Here is a 17,353-nt window from a genome sequence, read left to right on the forward strand (position 1 = left end):
CGTAGAAGAGGCTCTGGAATACTGCGCCTCGCTGGTCAGCACACCCTGCAGGGGACAGTGCGGGACGCCCAGAGAGAGGCCTGCGCACAGCCACACCCACAACAGGCTGTCCACAAGCAGTTCCAGACCTCGAGCCTGCTGATCCAGCCAGTCGTGGAGGCTCACACCTGTAATCCCAGAACTGTGGGAGGCTGAAACGGGCAGATCTCTTGAGGTCACGACTTTGAGACCAGCCTGGCGAACACAGCGAAACCGTCTCTACTAAAAATACAGAAAAAAGTTAACTGAGTGTGGCACACGCCTGTAGTCCCAGCTACTCAGGAGGCTGAGGCACGAGAATCACTTGAACCTGGGAGGCGGAGGTCACAGTGAGCCGAGATCACACCACTGCACTGTAGCCTGGGTGACAGAGGGAGACCCTGACTCAAAAAAAAAAAAGCAAAAAAAAAAAAAAAAAAAAAGCTGAATTCCAAATGGACTCCATTCTCCCCGGAACAGAATGTTTCTTGCCCTGATCGTGAATGAGGCAGCGCTGGGTGCAGACGGCCTTCAAGCATGTATGGGGGCCAGGGTCTGTTGTCCTCTGAGAGGGGCCATGAGCTGGGAGCTACTGGGAGTGGGGCGGCTGAGGGCGACTGGGGCACGGGGCCAGTGGAGCAGGACCCGAGGTGGGGGGAGTGCAGCAGGAGGACAGAAGGGCATGGGCGGTGAAGGGGCTCTGGTGGCACCACCAGACTCTGCCTTGTTGACTATTTGGAGCAGAAGCCACTGGAAAACAGCACCTGAGGTGGGGGGCTCTCTCTGAACTCCCCTCATCTGTCTACAGACAGACCCTCCAAGAGGAACTGCCAGCTCAGCCCCCCTCTGCAGTACCACCAGCCCAGGAAGAGGGACCCTCCCCCTGGAGAGAGGCCAGGATCCACCCCCGCCTCAGGCTCAGTCACAAACCATCAGAGTCCCCACTGCGTCTCTGGGGGCCCTGTAGTCGTCCCTAAAAGCTGTGTGCCCCCCATGCGGCCCCCACTCCACCTTCTCCCAGCCTGCCCGCCAGCCCTCGGGGCCCACCACTGTTTTGGGTATTTTTTCCCCCCACGATGCCCTGCACATGTAACACTAACAATAAATTCGTATGCTTTTCCTCCTGCCCCCGTGCCTACTGCCAGCACGTTTCACAGACCCGGCTCAGCCTCAGAAGGCAGCGGGAGGGGCAGCTCCTTCACGGCGCGTTTGGTTCGGGAAACTTTGGCCCAAAGAACAGGAAAACGCTGTACCCCCACCCAGGGGAACCACAGCCCGGAAAAGTCAACGGCTTTTAAGAGACTTGTGTCCAGAGATGGGGCCCACCTGACAGGCCAGAGGGGCCGGGGCTCGGCATGGACTTGGGGTTCATGCCCGGCCCAACCTGCACTGGTCTGTGCCCCCCAACCAAGCCTAGTCCCAGAGAGATCCCGGGGCAGCGACCTCCCCTCCTCCCTGGGGCAGTAGCATCCAAGCCAACCACCCACCAGCTCCGGAAGGACGTGGGAAGGGGCTGCCCCCACGCGTGGTTCCTGTGATCACAGCCTGCAGCCAGAGATAACTGTAGCCTGAGGCTGGAATTCGCTGTCCTGGATTCTGAACAAGCACAATCAGGCAGTGCTGGGGAAGCAGCGGGCTCTTCAGACACCGAGGCCTTTGTAACCCCGGCTGGAAGCTGAGAAGGCGCCAGGCAGAATTTAATCACACTGAGCGGCCTGGGGGCGGGGGCGGAGCGTGGGCTGGAAGAACGTCTATGCAGGGGGCGGGGTGTGGGCTGGATGTCTATGTGGGGGCGGGGCAGGGGCGGAGCGTGGGCTGGAAGAATATGCAGGGAGGCGGGGCGGGGGCGGAGCGTGGACTGGATGTCTATGCAGGGGGCGGGGCGGGGGCGGAGCGTGGGCTGGAAGAATATGCAGGGAGGCGGGGCAGGGGCGGAGCGTGGGCTGGATGTCTATGCAGGGGGCGGGGCGGGGGCGGAGCGTGGGCTAGAAGAATGTCTATGCTGAGTGGGGGCGGGGCGGGGGCGGAGCATGGGCTGGATGAATGTCTATGCCGGGTTAGGGGGCGGGGGCGGAGCGTGGGCTGGATGAATGTCTATACCGGGTGGGGGCGGGGCGAGGGCGGAGCGTGGGCTGGAAGAATGTCTATGCCGGGTGAGGGGGCGGGGCAGGGGCAGGGCGGGGGCTGGATGTCTTCGCCTGGCGAGGGGGCAGGCAGGGGCGGAGGGCAGGCTGGAGGAATGTCCATGGCAGAGAGAAACAGATTTTCTCCAAGTCTAGATTCCTCCCACTAAGTGGTTAGTCCTGGAATTAACTAAGGCCACCACTTTCAGCTGGACAGAACTGGGGGGCACCATGTACTTCAGGCCCCAGAGCTGCCTTCCAAACAGTGAAAATGGTAAATTTTGTTATGTGTAGTTCACTGTTTTGTTTTGTTTTTTTGAGACGGAGTCTCGCTCTGTCGCCCAGGCCGGAGTGCAGCGGCCGGATCTCAGCTCACTGCAAGCTCCGCCTCCCGGGTTCACGCCATTCTCCTGCCTCAGCCTCCCGAGTAGCTGGGACTACAGGCGCCCGCCACCTCGCCCGGCTAGTTTTTTGTATTTTTTAGTAGAGACGGGGTTTCACTGTATTAGCCAGGATGGTCTCGATCTCCTGATCTCGTGATCCGCCCGTCTCAGCCTCCCAAAGTGCTGGGATTACAGGCTTGAGCCACCGCGCCTGGCCTGTAATTTTTTAAAAATTGAAAACAAAAACAAAAACCAAGGACCAAGTCTAGATAATCCGTTTCCAGGAGCGGCGGCCCCAAGACTGGAGCTGTGGCCCCGGCGGGTAGAGCAGCTGCACCATGGCCATTTGGCAGGATCGGACTCTACCCAGTCGGACTCCAAACACTGCGCCTTCCTGAATGGGTGGGCTCCGGTGCACTGCCAGGGGATCCCACCCCTCGATCCAGAGCCATTTTCACAGGTGGCTCCAACAGTGGCAGGGCCTGGGTGCAGCTGAGCCTGGGCCCACCACCTCCTGCACAGAAACAGGGGTGGCTGGGGCCTCTGCTGCTGCAGTCCCTCTGAACTGAGGCCCCATGTGAGCAAACGCAGCTACAGCCCAACCACACACAGAGCTGCCCTTCTCAGCCCTCATCCTTCCGGCTATGGGGTCCTCATTCTTCTGGCTATGGGGTCATTGCCTTGGCCAGTGAAAGAGCTGGAAGGACCCCTCCAGGTCAGTGAAAGGCCTCACCTCACCCTCCCCTCGGTGCCAGGCATCCATCCACAAGGGCTGCACAGAGCCCCTGCAGGCCTGATGAGGCCGCCTAACTGGGAGCCAGAAGGAACTCTCCAGGCGCACCATTACCCTGCATCTGAGCACAGCACCCAGTGGCTCCCTCCTGTTCCCCTCACTCCACAGTTGCCCATTTCTGGGCCAGCTGGCTTTTCCGAGCCTCTTAAGAACTGGTCCGAGGAGCAGAATCCTGGGAGGGTCTACAGACGGTGACAGGGCTGAGGCTGCCCACCTGTGCTCATGAGGAGGGGACCATCCCCAGGCAGGGGTGTAGGGCCAGCAGAGGCAGGGGCAACAGGGGCAATGGGGAGACGCCGGGGCCCCCAGGAAACAGCACCTGCACCCACCAGCCTCGCTCCCCAGGGCAGGTCTTTGCTCCTCAGATGCCCTTGGCCTGGCCCTCTCCAGACATGCTGGCTGGGCCCAGGCTTCCCAGCCTCCCTCCTTGAACCTGATTTCTGGATGCCTGGTGACTCCCAGGGTCCCCCTAAGCCACCTCTCCTGAACCCCGTCGCAGCTGCCGTCCTCCGCTGCCAGAGGGGAGCAGTCCCCCCCAAACTCCATCCTGCCTGCCCCTCGTGCACCGGCTGTAGGCCTGGGGAATAGAACTGAGGCTCAGCTGGGAGGACAGGAGGGTCCGAGTCAGTCCCAACAGCCCTGAGTGTCTCTGACGGGCTCCGCCGGCTTCAGCACCTCACCTCGATGCTCAACTGGCCTCACCAGCAACAAAACGGTGCAGGTCCACGGGCGCCTCCCCACATGCAGGGACTCAAAAGCACTCTCTCCCCAGTGCACGGGAGCTTTCTCAGCGCACTGCGCAAAGGGGCTCATTCACTCTGACTTTTCATCACCCCAGGCCGCAAGTAACCCAGCAGAGCCATGGCTTGCGATACAATGAAATGGAGGTAATTAATCACATTCAAATACCCTACGTATTATACTCCGGTAGCCCGGCAATCGCTTTAAAAAGGGCTTATAGGGCTTAAATAGACAGTGTCCAGGCAGCTGTACAGCCAGGAGCGGGAGGGAGGCAGAGCCCATCTGCTAAGCCTCCCGGGACAGCTGAAAAGAACTGTCCATTCAGAAGTGATTCATCCACAACAGAGCCTCGCGCAGAAGCCGCAGGGCTAATTTCAACCTTTCCCGAGTGCTCGTTAAGCCTCTTTGAGTTATAATTGCCCCTGATCTCTAGATATTACAAGGCGGCAATCAGGAAGTTAGATCTGGCCAAGAGAAAACAAAAGGAGCGTAAAGGAACAGGCTCCGTCCAGGCCAGCCAGCAGGCCTACGTGGAGGACAGCAGCCGGGCATTCCGGACGCGGCTGGAGACAGGGATAGGGAAGAGGACAGGGCCCAGCTGAGGATGCACGCTCAGCACCCACCCTCCATCCTGTCCCCTGCAGGCCCTGAGGAGCAGCCATAGGCACAGCCCGGCCTCTGGGCTCCGGTTCAGCCAAAGCTGCGATTTTGTCCCCGTGGCTCGTGGACGCTGCGGTGTTGGTGACACCATGGGGCCCAGTCTGATGGTGGCACAGCCGGCTGCCTCCACAGGAGGAGCGCCCACGCCCTCCCTAAAGGACCTGGAGCCTCTGCCCGGGTGAGGCTGCTTCTCCCGAGGAGGATGGGGGTAGGTGGACTCAGGGGACAGCACGTCCGGCTCCACGGTTCTGCCCCCTCAGCCGTCAGCCCAATCCCCACGCCAGGCCCTGCCTTACCTTGCCAAAGCTGCCCTTCCCGATGGCCCGAAGGATCTGGAAGTGGTCAAAGTTCACTGCAGAATAAAACAGAGGGACACGTGGTGAGGTGGCAGGAAGGCCCCACGTGGCACAAACCCCCACCCCAGAGCAGCTCCTTCACCTCAACACCCCCCACCCCAATGCTGCCAGGGCCCCTCACCCTAGAAGAGGGTCGCCGTGGGGCGGGCTGAACTCTCGCTCCTATGCGAGGCAGGAGGGGCTGAGCCCCAGTCAGTGAAGACCTGGGGTCACGCACGTCCTATTCCCAGGACTGTTACAGGATTAGGCAGGCGCCCACCACAGCAGGGACACAGCAAGAACGAGCCACACACGCCTGAGTCCGACTCCACTGGGCTGCCGTCCCGGGCACCGGCCACCCCCACTGAAAGCTGCTCCGTCCCGTGAACACCCCCAAACAGGCAGGCCCGGGGTTTTGGGGGAAGCCACGCATGCGTGGGCAGCTGTTCCTGGTTCCCCTCCACCCTGCTCCGCGTCTCCAGAGGACAGGGGCGTCGGCCCTGCTGACACTCACTGGGCAAGCCTGGGGGAGTTTTCAAACGGCCCCAAGATGAATGAGAGGAGGCTCAGGGCTGCAGCTGTGTCCACCGTGACCTGAGTGGCCTGGGAGTGCCTGCGCCCAGCACGAGGGCCATTCCGCAGGCCTATGCAAAGCTGCAGAAGGCACCGTTTCCCACACCTGCAAGCCCTTCCAGGAAAAGGACGGCCCCCCAATTGTCACTCATGAGACCTGCCCGTGTGCCCTGCCCAGGGAGCCTCTATCCACACCAAGGAAAGGGATTCTGATGGGCTTTCCAGACCGCCTCCACTTGCCTTTCAAACCCAGGACATTCTCCATACACAAGATGGGGGGTCCCACAATGTCACCCACTGGCCTCCAGGATGAGCCCCTCCAGATGAGTCCCAGGCCAGCAGCTGCCTCCACCTGTGTCCCCAGGCCTATGTCCCCAATTCTGCACCCCCAAGCCCGTGTCCCCGGGTCTGCACCCCCAGTGTGCTGCACCCATGAAGGGCCTGCACATGGCTCTCACTGCAAGGCCCTGTGCCCTGGAGCCAGGTTTAGGACACCCACTGGTTCACAACATTTCACTTATTTACCCGCTTTTACCCCAGCCTCATGTTAACTTATTCTGTGGGGAATTCGACATCTGGAACCCGCCCCCGCAACACACAAACATGGTTATTTTAAAGGCAGGGAAGACACAGCCAAGGCCAGAGGCAGACCGAGGGAGACACCGGGGTGGGTACTGACCACTTCTGGGAGGCACGGCCTGGAGTCTCATCTCATCTCCACTGCTCCCTAACCCTAACCCTGTGCCGTTGGTGGGGCAAGTGCTTTAGGCACTTGGTGTGTGGAGGAGGAGATAGAACAGTTTCTAGAAGAAAGGTTTCTTCACATTTTCCTCTGAACTGGAAAATGCCCATTCCCTTCCCAGGGTGCTCCAGGATAGCACCAGGGTTCAGCACAGACACAGCAGACAAAGTGTCCATCCTCATGGACCCTGGGGACAGAGTCACACACCCAGAGGTCTTTCAGCCTGAGCTACGGGCGCCACGACAAGGACCCATGGAGGCTTCAGGACTTGGAGCACAGGGCAGAGCCGGCGTGAAGGTGCAGGGTCGTATCCTGGGGAGAGGATGCCTGTGCTGGGCCCTCCAGACAAGTGAGCATCAGCAGGGGGCAGGGAGAGGGTGCCCAGGTGAGGGGCCAGCCTGGGCACAGGCAGGAAAAGGACCCCACCGTATGGACAGATCCACAAGCTGGTCAGTGGGTGAAGTGGGAGGGCGGTCAGCAGAGCACCTGGGGGTGAGAAAGGGGCTGTGACCTGTGGCCTTGGTCTCCTCTGCACAAGACGGCAGTGGGGCTTGACTCTGCAGAGGTGGGGGAGAGCGGTCTGATTTAAGCGCCTTAGAAAGGCGCTCCTCACCTCCCCTCTGCAAGTGCCTAGAGGGACACTGACTGGCACAGGGGGTCAGGACCGGGTTGATGGAGGGGGTGGGGTTTCAAGGGGTTAGAGAAGAGGCTGCCAGGCATCAGAGCTGGGCACTGGGCAGAGAGGCCGCAGAGGACAGACTGTGCTGCACAGATGAGACCTGTGGCCGACACCCACAAGCTGGCACAGCCCCCAAGATCCCCAGCTCCAGGCGGCAGCCACCCCACCCTGCATCCCAGCCTCCTCCCTCAGGAAAACCTACGCATGCCCAAACAGAGATTATGTCATCAAGGCAGAGGCTGCTCTGGCACCAGCGAAGCCACTCCGAGGCAGCCCGGGCCACAGCCCCACAGGCAGGGAGCAGCTGCCGCCATGTGGCGTCACCCGATGTCACCAGATGTTAAAGGAAAGTGGGCTGCGAACCGGCACGTGTGATGGACGGGGCTGAACTGGAGGAGGGAGGGGAACGAGAGGGCAGCTGGGCCATGGCAGGGAGACAGGGACACCGATGCCATCCAGCAGCCAACCCCAACGGGATGGACCTCAGAGTCTGCGGGGCCTGCCCTGCAGTGGGGAGGGGACAGGGTGTCAGGGCAAGACCCAGGGCTGAGCTGGCTGCCTACAGCTTGGGGAGATGAACTCTGCTGGGCAGCTCTGGGTCCAAGGACCCTCTGTCCACCTAGGCTCCACCCAGGCCCAGGCTGCCACTGCCTAGAGACCCCTGTGCTCCTTCTTGGAGCACCCAGTAGAGGCAGAAGAGCCCCAGCGGGCACAGAAGCCCATGGTTGGCACAGCATTGGCCATTCCCAACAGAGCTGAGGACGAGGGTGGTGGTCCACACCCACGTGCATGCCTAGGACAGCCACATGGCACCTGCTGTGCCAGGCCCCTGACCCTGGCACTTGGCACATGGGTACCTGGAATCCAGTCCTATACTGCCCTGGGAAACGAAGCCAGCATCTTCCTGTGCATGGGTGCGTGCTCTGGTGGCCTCCCCCAGGACCCCAAGCAGCCCGCACAGCGTGGAGCCCTAAGCCTCTGGCCCCCCGAGCTGTGAACCAGCAAGAAAGCCCAGCCACTATCACCTCCACCTTAGAGAATAAGCACAAGTTCCTGAGGTTAGTCTCTCCTGGAGAAGAAAGGGATGGGAAGCAAAATGTATTAAATAACAAGCCAGAAGCATAAGGGAGTCACGGCAACTGTGTCACCTGTGCCTGCACACCTGCGAAGCCAGTACCTCCCGAGGGTGTGAGGAGGAGGCAGCTCCGGCAGGGGTTCCCGGCCAGGAGGCAGCAGCAGGTGAGTGTGTGCCGGGGCGGGGCTGTGGGGTCAGGGCGTGCAGAGGGTGGGGCTGTAACGTGAGGGGTGTGCTGGGGCGGGGCTGTGGGGGGTCAGGGCGTGTCAGGGGCGGGGCTGTGAGGGGGGGGGACTTGCCAGGGCAGGGCCATGGGGTTGGGGGAGTGTCAGGGGTGGGGCTGAGGGTGGGGCCATGGGGTTAGGGACATGCGGCCCCCACTTTGCAGTGCCTATGATTTGAACACAACTGTCCTCGCTTCCTAAGACTGACCAGGAGGGCGGCCACAGGGACACCAAGTCCCAGACAGTGGCACCCGAGATAGTCATGCGGATGCTGCTCAGGGAAGGTGCAGGTGGGACAGGAATCCCGGATGTGGCTCCAGGACACCATGTGAGCAGCAGAGTGGAACCCTGTGGGCAGTGCTCACCGCACCAGCACCCATGAGAAGCCCCCAGCCAAGTGGTCTCTGCCAGCCATGTCCACAGGGATCCCCACTCAGGGACCCACTGTCCCAGACCCTGCCAGGTGAGTCACGGGCACTGGCAGGAGGCTGACCGGCATCGTAGTATTAGGGGAGCCAGGGACATCCCAGCAGGACCCCACCATCTCTGGGGTCACCCCCAAGGAGCCCTGAGCCCCAGGTCCCACACACCTGCCTCCTACCTGCCACAGGACCAGCCTGGGGGGTCCAGGAGCCACCACGTGGTCACCCAACAGCAGGGCTGGCCCCAGCTCCTGAGCCCCCAGGCCATGCATCTGCCCCCAGACCCCACCCAGTTTCCCCTAGTCCCAAGTCCCCTCTCACGGGGGCCCACGGAGGGGGCGGAGACCAGGCCCCTGTGATGGGAGGAGAGGGAGCAGAGGAACAGGGCTGTGGGGGGGTGCCGTGGGCAGCCCTGGTCACCAAGGGAGCCAGGCAGGCCCCCAGAAGGAGTGAGTGTGCAAAGGGTTGGGGTGGTCACTTGATCTGGGCCTCAGAGGGAAGTGGGCGTGGCCCCTTCCTTATACACAGAGCCTGTTATGAACCACCGAGGAGCCCTGTGGCCCTGGGAAAGGGGGGCAAAGGAGCCCCAGCACCATCTCTTTACCCCACCTCTCCCCACACTCAGCCCCTGAGGACTTGGGTGAGCACCCCAAGAGGGTGGTAGCTGCCCACCTCAGATCGACCCTGGCTTCTGGGGGTTGAGCCCTGAATGCAAACCCTTCCCTACCCACCACATGCAGGTCAACGCCCTGCACATTCTGGGGCCTCCGACCCGCGCCGCCCGCTCACATCCCCATCTCATCCTGCTGGGCCACTCAGGGCTGGACCTTGGCACTGTCTGACCAGAAGGCTCTGGTCGAGGACCCGCTGGGGACATGGGGGCCTGCTAACCAGCCAAGGTCAGACGTCACCACGTGAACCACTGGCCAAGACCATTCCAGACCTGGGAAGGAGGGAGATGCCCTCCCAGAGTGAACTCTTCAGAGTGGGGGAAACAGACACTCAACGAGCCAACAGGGTGGCGCCAGGTGCCAGGGAGGGAGCTAAAGCAGGAAAGGGGGAGGGGACCACCATCCTGCAAGGCCATCGGGAGACACTTCTGAAGGGGACATTTGGGCAAATCAGCCTGGTGTCCCAAGAGTAGCCCTGCAACCACCACGGTCACCAGAAACCAGTGTCTACAGAGTCCATCAAAGTCCTCTCATGGGAGTTCCCGGAGCTCCCTGCACTCCCGGGCAAAGAAGTGTGGGCACGGGTCGTGATTATGGGGGCCAAGACTGGTCTGTCACGTTCCTCAGCATGATTTATGCCGTGTGATACTGTCAGCACATCCTCTACCCGTGCTGCCCACCTCTCAAATTAGGACGCAGGTAAGAGGAGGAACCAACGCGGCTCCCCACAGTCCCATCTCACAGACAGCGGGCTCCTTCCCAGGAACCAGGACTGCCTGAAGGAAGCACCTCTGTACTTGCCTGTGCACGACGGTGTGGGGCAGAGCAGCTCGGAGCTCCAGGCCCACCAGCACCCGCCCTCATTGTGCAACTTGACCAAAGGGCCACAGACACAATCTTCCCAGAACAGCAAATGCATTAGAATCAAGGGTTTTTAAAATATTCATTCTTCACGGAAGGCTTTTATTTTTTGGCGTTGGCAACTGAGAGCAGTCCTATAAGAATCGAGCATGGGGACGCCTCCTCCCAGTTCACTCTATTCTGTGTCCACATGGGTGGGTTGAGAAACCAACACCAGCCTCCCACACCTCTCACGGTGTCCGGCAGCGTCTCCAGGTCCTCCCCAGGGGCTGCTGGCTGGGGTCTCAGTCCCTGAACCAGGTCCCACAATCAGGGATAGGTTGTCTCGAGACTCATCAGCACTAAGCCCAGCACCCAGACAGCATGGACGTTCGTCCTCCCTAACGCAGCATTTGACTGTTTCGCCACCATCCCCAGGCTTACTAGGAGCAACAAAATAACCAAAGAAAAGGTAAGGAGCTTTTCCAGAAAGCAGCTCTCCAACTGCAATTGTTTCTAGTTTCCGGGTTGCCGGCACAGGTGGTCCATCCACATGTCTCTGGGAAGGCCCTGCCAGGCCTGGGAACTGGGCAAAAGGGAGCTGGAGGGAGCAGAGAGAGCTGGAGAGAGCCAAGGAAGCCGCCCCTCCACAGCACATCTAAGGCCAAACACCGGCTCAAGGTGGGAGACGGCCAAGACGTCGCCTCTGGCACAGCCACCACCGAGTCCAAGGTAAAAGCGTTAGGTGACATTTCAACATTTTCCCCAAGAATAAAACAATGATCTGCCCTCCTGTGGGCCTGGCTAGAACCTTCCTCCTGCCCTGCAGGGACCCGCCTCTGCGTCTAGCACTCGGCCGAGCAGCTGGCCCACGTGGGTGTGGAAGGAGCACTTCAAATAACAAACCATCTGGGGAAAGCCCGAAGCCCCAGCAGGGTTTCAGGTTAAAACCCAGTCTTTTCATAAGCCAGGGCTTGTATCAAAACTGGTAAGAAAATGCTCCCAGTGAGGGTCCAGGAGAGTAAACAGAGGCTGCTGCAGGGCACCGGGAGCCAGCGCTATGTCACCCCGGCACAATGTGTGCACCCCTGACGAAAGCTGCCCCAAGAGCTGGAGAATCAGCTCTGCTCCCGACACCCCAGGTCCCCTCCTGATGTCTTTGGAGGCCCAGGAAGTGGGTGCTGGACAGTTTCAGAGCTGCCACGTGGTAGGTGAGCTGCCCACAGCTGCAGGCGTGTCCCAGGCCTGGGACGCTTCCCTTCATAGCCCACCCCACCCGCTCATGCAGGAGAGGCCCCCACCTCAGAGTGTCCCCAGGCAGAACCAGCCCCTTCACCCATGGGACGACAGCACACCAGAAGTGGACATTATTAGGAGAGCTGTCACAAAGATCAAATGTCACACGTGGTTGAAATGCACACAGAAGTTGATTAAATGCCGTCTCGTCTCCTGTGACCCGGGAAGTGCTTGTGATGAGGAAAATCGTCCCACAGGACTCCGAGACACTGGCCCTGCAGAGCTTGTGCGGCCTCTGGGGATGTCTGGCCCGCATGGGGCTCCTGCCTTAGGAAACACTGGGCTGGGTGGAAGAGTCGGAACCAGCCTGACAGCTCCTCCTGGCAATGGGTGCCCCCCCACCCTCCGCCCCTGAGGCACCCTGACCCACTGGGTGAACAGGAGCCACAGGAGTCACCAGACATCACCTCACAGACCCCTCGCCCTCTCGCCACGGCCTGTGGGGACAAAGACTCACCAGGCTGACAGGCAAGATCGACACAGATGGGGACAAGACAGGTGGAGCTAGAGCTGGCCAGGGGTGGGGAGGCTCCCGAGTGACAGCAGGGAACACAGAGCAGAGCGTCCAGCCACAGCGCCCAGGAAAGGAGCACAGGGCCCTGGAGGAAGCCAGTCCCTCAGTCTTTGCTGGGCCCCACGCAGTTTCCTGCACCACTGAGGATGTCTTGAAACCCCAGGGCACGAAGGTCAGAGGTCAGGAGAGGGGATGTGGGCGTGGGTGCTGGCCTCTGACCCTGGACTCCTCAGTCGAGAGGGGGCCTGGAGCCTCGAGGTCATGCCTGGGTGCCAGTGCCACGGCCCAGCATTATGTGCGCTGCCCACGCGTCTCAGAGGGCCCACCTGGCCACCTTCCCCTTCTCCACTATCCCCTCACCCAGGAGCAGATGGGCAGACCCCCGTGACCAGCAGCCTGCAGCCTCTGCATACCCTGGAGCCCTGGTGTCCAGCTCGGATTCGCCCAGGTGGCCTGGCAGTTTCCCAGCATCCCCGGGCAGTTCCAGGACAGGGCTCTGTCCTCAGCCGGCACCACTGCCCTTCCAGCCTCGGGGAGCCAACTGGAGTCTTACTCTGGGAACATATCCTGTGCCCCAGGCTCTGTCTTGGCAGCAATGCCCTCACCCTTTTCTGTGAAACAGACACATCCAGGATGTGGCAGCAGCCCAGAGCTGAGGCCTGTGGGGCCCCGGGCTCTGAAACAATCGTGGCTTCTCCTGCCCAGGTACATACCCAGAGCCAAGGGTCCTGGTGCCCGCACCCCCGGCAGGACCCTGTTGAGGGCAGCATTCTTGCCATCTCCCTCCCTGACCTTAATTACAGTAAAAGCTTCCACCCATGAAACATGCTCAGGGGCAACTTCCCGGTCAGTTCTGTGGATCCTGGTCCTGTCTGGTCTGAAATTGTCTGGAACTGTGTTCTGGTGTTTAATATCGACATCCTCAGACAACACGGGGAACTGCCATCAATTAGTGATTAAGGCAACCGCCTGAGCAACAAAGCATCTCCGGGCAGCGGAGGCTCAGGCCCTCCAGGGCCTGAGGGGCGGTGCCTGGGACCGCAGGGAGTCGCCCACAGCAGCAGGGACCTAGGCTCCTCCAGCTCCCCCCACTGCTGGAGTGGTGGGCAGTGGCGCCTCCCCCTGGGCCGCCCAGAGGGGTCCTGCTGTCCGAGGCCTGGCCCCACCCACTCCTGCCTCTCACTGCGCAGGGCCCAGCACTCCAGGACCACCCACAGGGGCACACCTGGAGGACTCCAAGGCCGCCTGGCCCTGCAGCAGCTGAGAAGCCTGCTCCTGGGGCTGCCCGTCCAGAGGTCCAGACACTCAGACCGCGCCCCGGACCCCGTCCGGAGGTCCAGACACTCAGGCGTGCGCCCCGGACCCCGTCCGGAGGTCCAGACACTCAGGCGTGCGCCCCGGACCCCGTCCGGAGGTCCAGACACTCAGGCGTGCGCCCCGGACCCCGTCCGGAGGTCCAGACACTCAGGCGTGCGCCCCGGACCCCGTCCGGAGGTCCAGACACTCAGGCGTGCGCCCCGGACCCCGTCCGGAGGTCCAGACACTCAGGCGTGCGCCCCGGACCCCGTCCAGAGGTACAGACACTCAGGCGTGCGCCCGGACCCCAGCAGAAATGGAGCTGGCCCTGACTCGGGGTGGGGCTTGGGGCACCTCCTGAGTCCTGAACCCTGACGCAGGTGTGCCCAGCCAGGTAGGGAGGACGCTGGCCGCAGCAGCAGCAGCAGTGGATAAGGAGGAGCAAGCCCAGGCACCTGCCCCTGCCTGTCCTCTCCCCAAACACAGCTCCACAAGTTCTCAGGCCCCAGTGGGGTCAGCGGTACACACTGGACCTGCTCTGGCAAGGCCTTGGCACCTGCACCCCAGTGGAAAGGGTGCCCTGGCCTGTGTCGCCAATGCTGCCTGGGCCGGCTCCATCTCCCCCAAGCTTGGGCCTCAGCCGGCTCCTGGAACAGGGTGCTCAGGACAGAGCAGGTACCCAGCCAGCAGGGATGTACCCACGCCCCCGGCCTCAGTGAATCGTCTTCCAGGAGCTGTCCCATAATGAACAATCATGTGATTCCCGAGTTGGGAGGGGCGGCACCTGAGGAGCGTTTCCAGCTCAGGTCCCCCACCCTTCCTCAAGAGGCCTAGAGGCCCATCCAGAGTCCAGAGGTGGAGGGGGTCCTGCTGTCCCGGGCTCAGCCTGTGGGGGCCAGGGCTGCAAACAGCAGAGGGATGAAGCCAGGAGCAGCCCAGTAGGGCTGGCTCTGGTCTCTGCAGCCTGGGGCAGGGCCAGGCCACTGGGGCCCGAGGCTTGCAGGGGCCTAAAGGTGCAGACAGGAAGCTGGAGCCCAGCCCGAAAAGGGAAGGATGCTCCCTGCCCCGATGCCACCACCCCAAAACCACTGCAGTCACTGCCACTGGAGACATCCACTGTAGGGACCAAGGCCACCTCCACCCTGCTCAGGCCTCCCCAATCTCCAGGCCTCTGGGAGGTCTCTCCCCTTGGAACCATCCCAACCCCATCCTTCGAGCTCCCCTCCCTCCACAGCACTGCAGGGAGCCCCAGCAGATGGGAGCCCCACAGGCTCGCGGTTGATGCAGGGCACAGCCAGGGACCCACACGGGCGAACATCACGCAAGGGTGTGGAGCGCAGGAAGGGGAAGGGCAGCACACACAGGACCCCCGCTCCGTCTGCGTCAGTGACACCCACCCTCCCGGGGCACTCCTGCTCCCGCAGCTGGGGATCAAAGCAACGGGACCTCTACTCTGTTGGCGTAAGCGACACCCACCCTCCCGGGGCACTCCTGCTCCCGTGGCTGGGGATCGAAGCCAACCAGCCCAGCAAGGAGCCCTGGCCTGGGAGCAGATGGATGGGCAGGGCCCTGTGTCCTGGGGTGCAGCTGCCTCAAGGGCCACACTCAGGACTTGCTGTGGGGCCAGCTGGGGGCTGCCCATGAGGCTGGGTCCTCAGTGGGAGGAGGCCTGTGGATACGGGAAATCCCCTGAAAGACCCCAGAGGTCAGTGTGTTCAGAGGTCAGCATGAGATGGGGACGTGTATGGCTGGGCCAAGGCTGGAAAAAGCCCTGTCCACCCATCCACCCTTCCATCCTCCCATCTGCAGCCCCTGGGGTCTTGCGCAGCCCTCCCACATCCATGCCACTGTCTCCCACAGAGGGAGATGGCACAGCCCTCCCACATCCATGCCACTGTCTCCCACACAGGGAGATGGCACAGCCCTCCCACATCCATGCCACTGTCTCCCACAGAGGGAGACGGAGGGGCTCCTAGGAAGAGGTGGCTCCTGGCAGTCACAGGCCCCTAGGCCAGCGGGCTGTGGTCATTCGGGGTGCCCGAGAGCTTCCAGGGAGTGGGGCGGAGTTGGAGGAGTGACTCAGAGCAGGGAGGGAGCGTCACGCCCCCCGCAGCCAAAGTGACGGACGGGTGGAGCTGTGAAGGAGGGGGTGGCAGGATGCTGCCTGTTCTGGCACAGAAAGCCACATCACCCCTGCCCACCCCATCTGGTGCCCACCCTCTGCTGCCGGCCCCCTGCCCTGCCCTCTCTCTGCTTCTGTCCCCAGGGGCGCCCACTGTGAGCCAATGATGGCAAACCCAGGCCTGACACCCCCACAATCCTCCCACCTCCCCCCATCCACCAGGCCCCTCTGCAGACACTAGGAGGGGGCTCCAGAACCAAATACCCGCCAGGGGACCCATCAGCTGCCCTGGGCTGGGGTCTCCTCTGCACCTGGAGGTGGGGTCCAGGGCTCTCGAGCCTCCACTGTGCAGCCTGCCTGAGGCCCAAAGGAGACCTCGGCCCAGCAGGCTCCTGAAAGCCACAGCCCCTGGCACGGGCTGCAAAGGCCAGCGAGGCTCCCCTCAGTGCACGGACGCCACTGGCCCCGGAAAATCAGTCAGGACGAAGGGCTCCACGTCCCAAGTACCCTCGCTGCCCCTCTCCTTGTCACCCCAACACACACACGTGTGAGGAATGCCAGCTGAGTGGCCCCCAGGACCACCCCGGGAGCAACACCAAGTGTCCCAGCCCCAGGACATCGGCCTGACCTGACCTAGAGAGGAGGGCAGCCGCCTCTCCTGGATCTGCAGTGGACGGGCAAGAGGACCCAGTTGCCATGGCTGGGCTGGTGTCTGCGGGCACAGCGGGAACTTTGCTCTAAGGTGGCGTGAGCTCCCGTCTGATTTCCACACACATTAGTACTTGGTAGAGTGGAAAGCACCTTTCCTCAAACCGTCAACAGCAGTTCCGCACAGTCTCCTTTTCTTAAAACGCAAAGCACGGCCCTGGCCGCCCCCTCCCCAACCACCACCCCACGGGGCCCTTCCAGGGCTCTTTGCGAAGAACAGGCGGAGCCCCTGTCATCCTCAGGACGGGTCCAACGTGCTCTCCTGGGTGGCTGGGCTAGTGCACATGCCTTCCTCTGGAACTCCTCCCAGCCCACCCAGTAGGAACAGGGCAGCGGGCTCATGGCTGGTCCTCTGGGCACCTGACACCCTGGGTACTGACCGTGGTCCACGCTGACGCTGTGAGGGCTGGCAGGCCCTGGAAAGGAGCTGCTTCTGGACTCACACGTATTCCCAGTGCCTCTCCTGAGCGGGCCCAGGCCAGGCGGTCGCACACCTCAGGGCTGGACGAGGACCCCAAACACCACAGTGCTGAGGAGGGGCTGGAAGGGCCTCGAGGGCATGGCCTCTTCCACAACATGAAGGTCCCCGCCCACGCGCAGACAGGGGTTAAGGGTGACCAGTTCATCAGGAAAGAATTTTATCCTAGAAATGCTAATGGCAAATGGTAGGAAAGTATCTCCAACTAAAAGAATTCACTCAACAACACATGAACAGGGCTATAGCTTGGGAGGCTGCTGCACCAGGCACTGTGGGCACAGCTGGGGCATGGACAGGGCTATGGCTTGGGAGGCCCTGCACCAGGTACTGGGGGCATGAACAGGGCCATAGCCAACCGTTCTCATCCGCGTGGGCACCTTCCCCATCCCAGCCTCCAAGCCCTGGGCAGGTGGGAAAATGGGCCCTGCAGGACCCTCCTTCTATCCACGGTAAGAGGTAACCCCCTGATATGGTTTGGCTCTGTGTCCCCACCCAAACCTCATGCTGAATGGTCACGCCCAGTGTTGGAGGAGGGTCCTGGCGGGAGGTGACTGAATCACGGGGGCCGAGTTCTCCCTCGCTGTTCTCGTGATTGTGAGTGAGCTCTCACGAGATCTGGGCGTTTAAAAGTGTAGGTCACTTCCCCTTCACTGTCTCCTT

General features: G+C 61.8%; 1 protein-coding gene across 3 annotated transcripts in view; it reads right to left on the reverse strand.

The window, feature by feature from the left end:
- The window catches only part of STK32C (serine/threonine kinase 32C), a 100,230-nt gene that overhangs the window by 34,683 nt on the left and 48,194 nt on the right, over window positions 1-17,353 (reverse strand). For all 3 annotated transcript variants that reach the window (XM_007964465.3, XM_038009749.2, XM_038009750.2), the window contains exon 2: window positions 5,015-5,070. In XM_007964465.3, coding sequence (XP_007962656.1) covers window positions 5,015-5,070 — 56 coding nt within the window. The remainder of the gene's footprint in view (window positions 1-5,014; window positions 5,071-17,353) is intronic.

Source organism: Chlorocebus sabaeus, chromosome 9, assembly GCF_047675955.1.
Source record: "Chlorocebus sabaeus isolate Y175 chromosome 9, mChlSab1.0.hap1, whole genome shotgun sequence".
NCBI classification, from domain to species: Eukaryota; Metazoa; Chordata; class Mammalia; order Primates; family Cercopithecidae; genus Chlorocebus; species Chlorocebus sabaeus.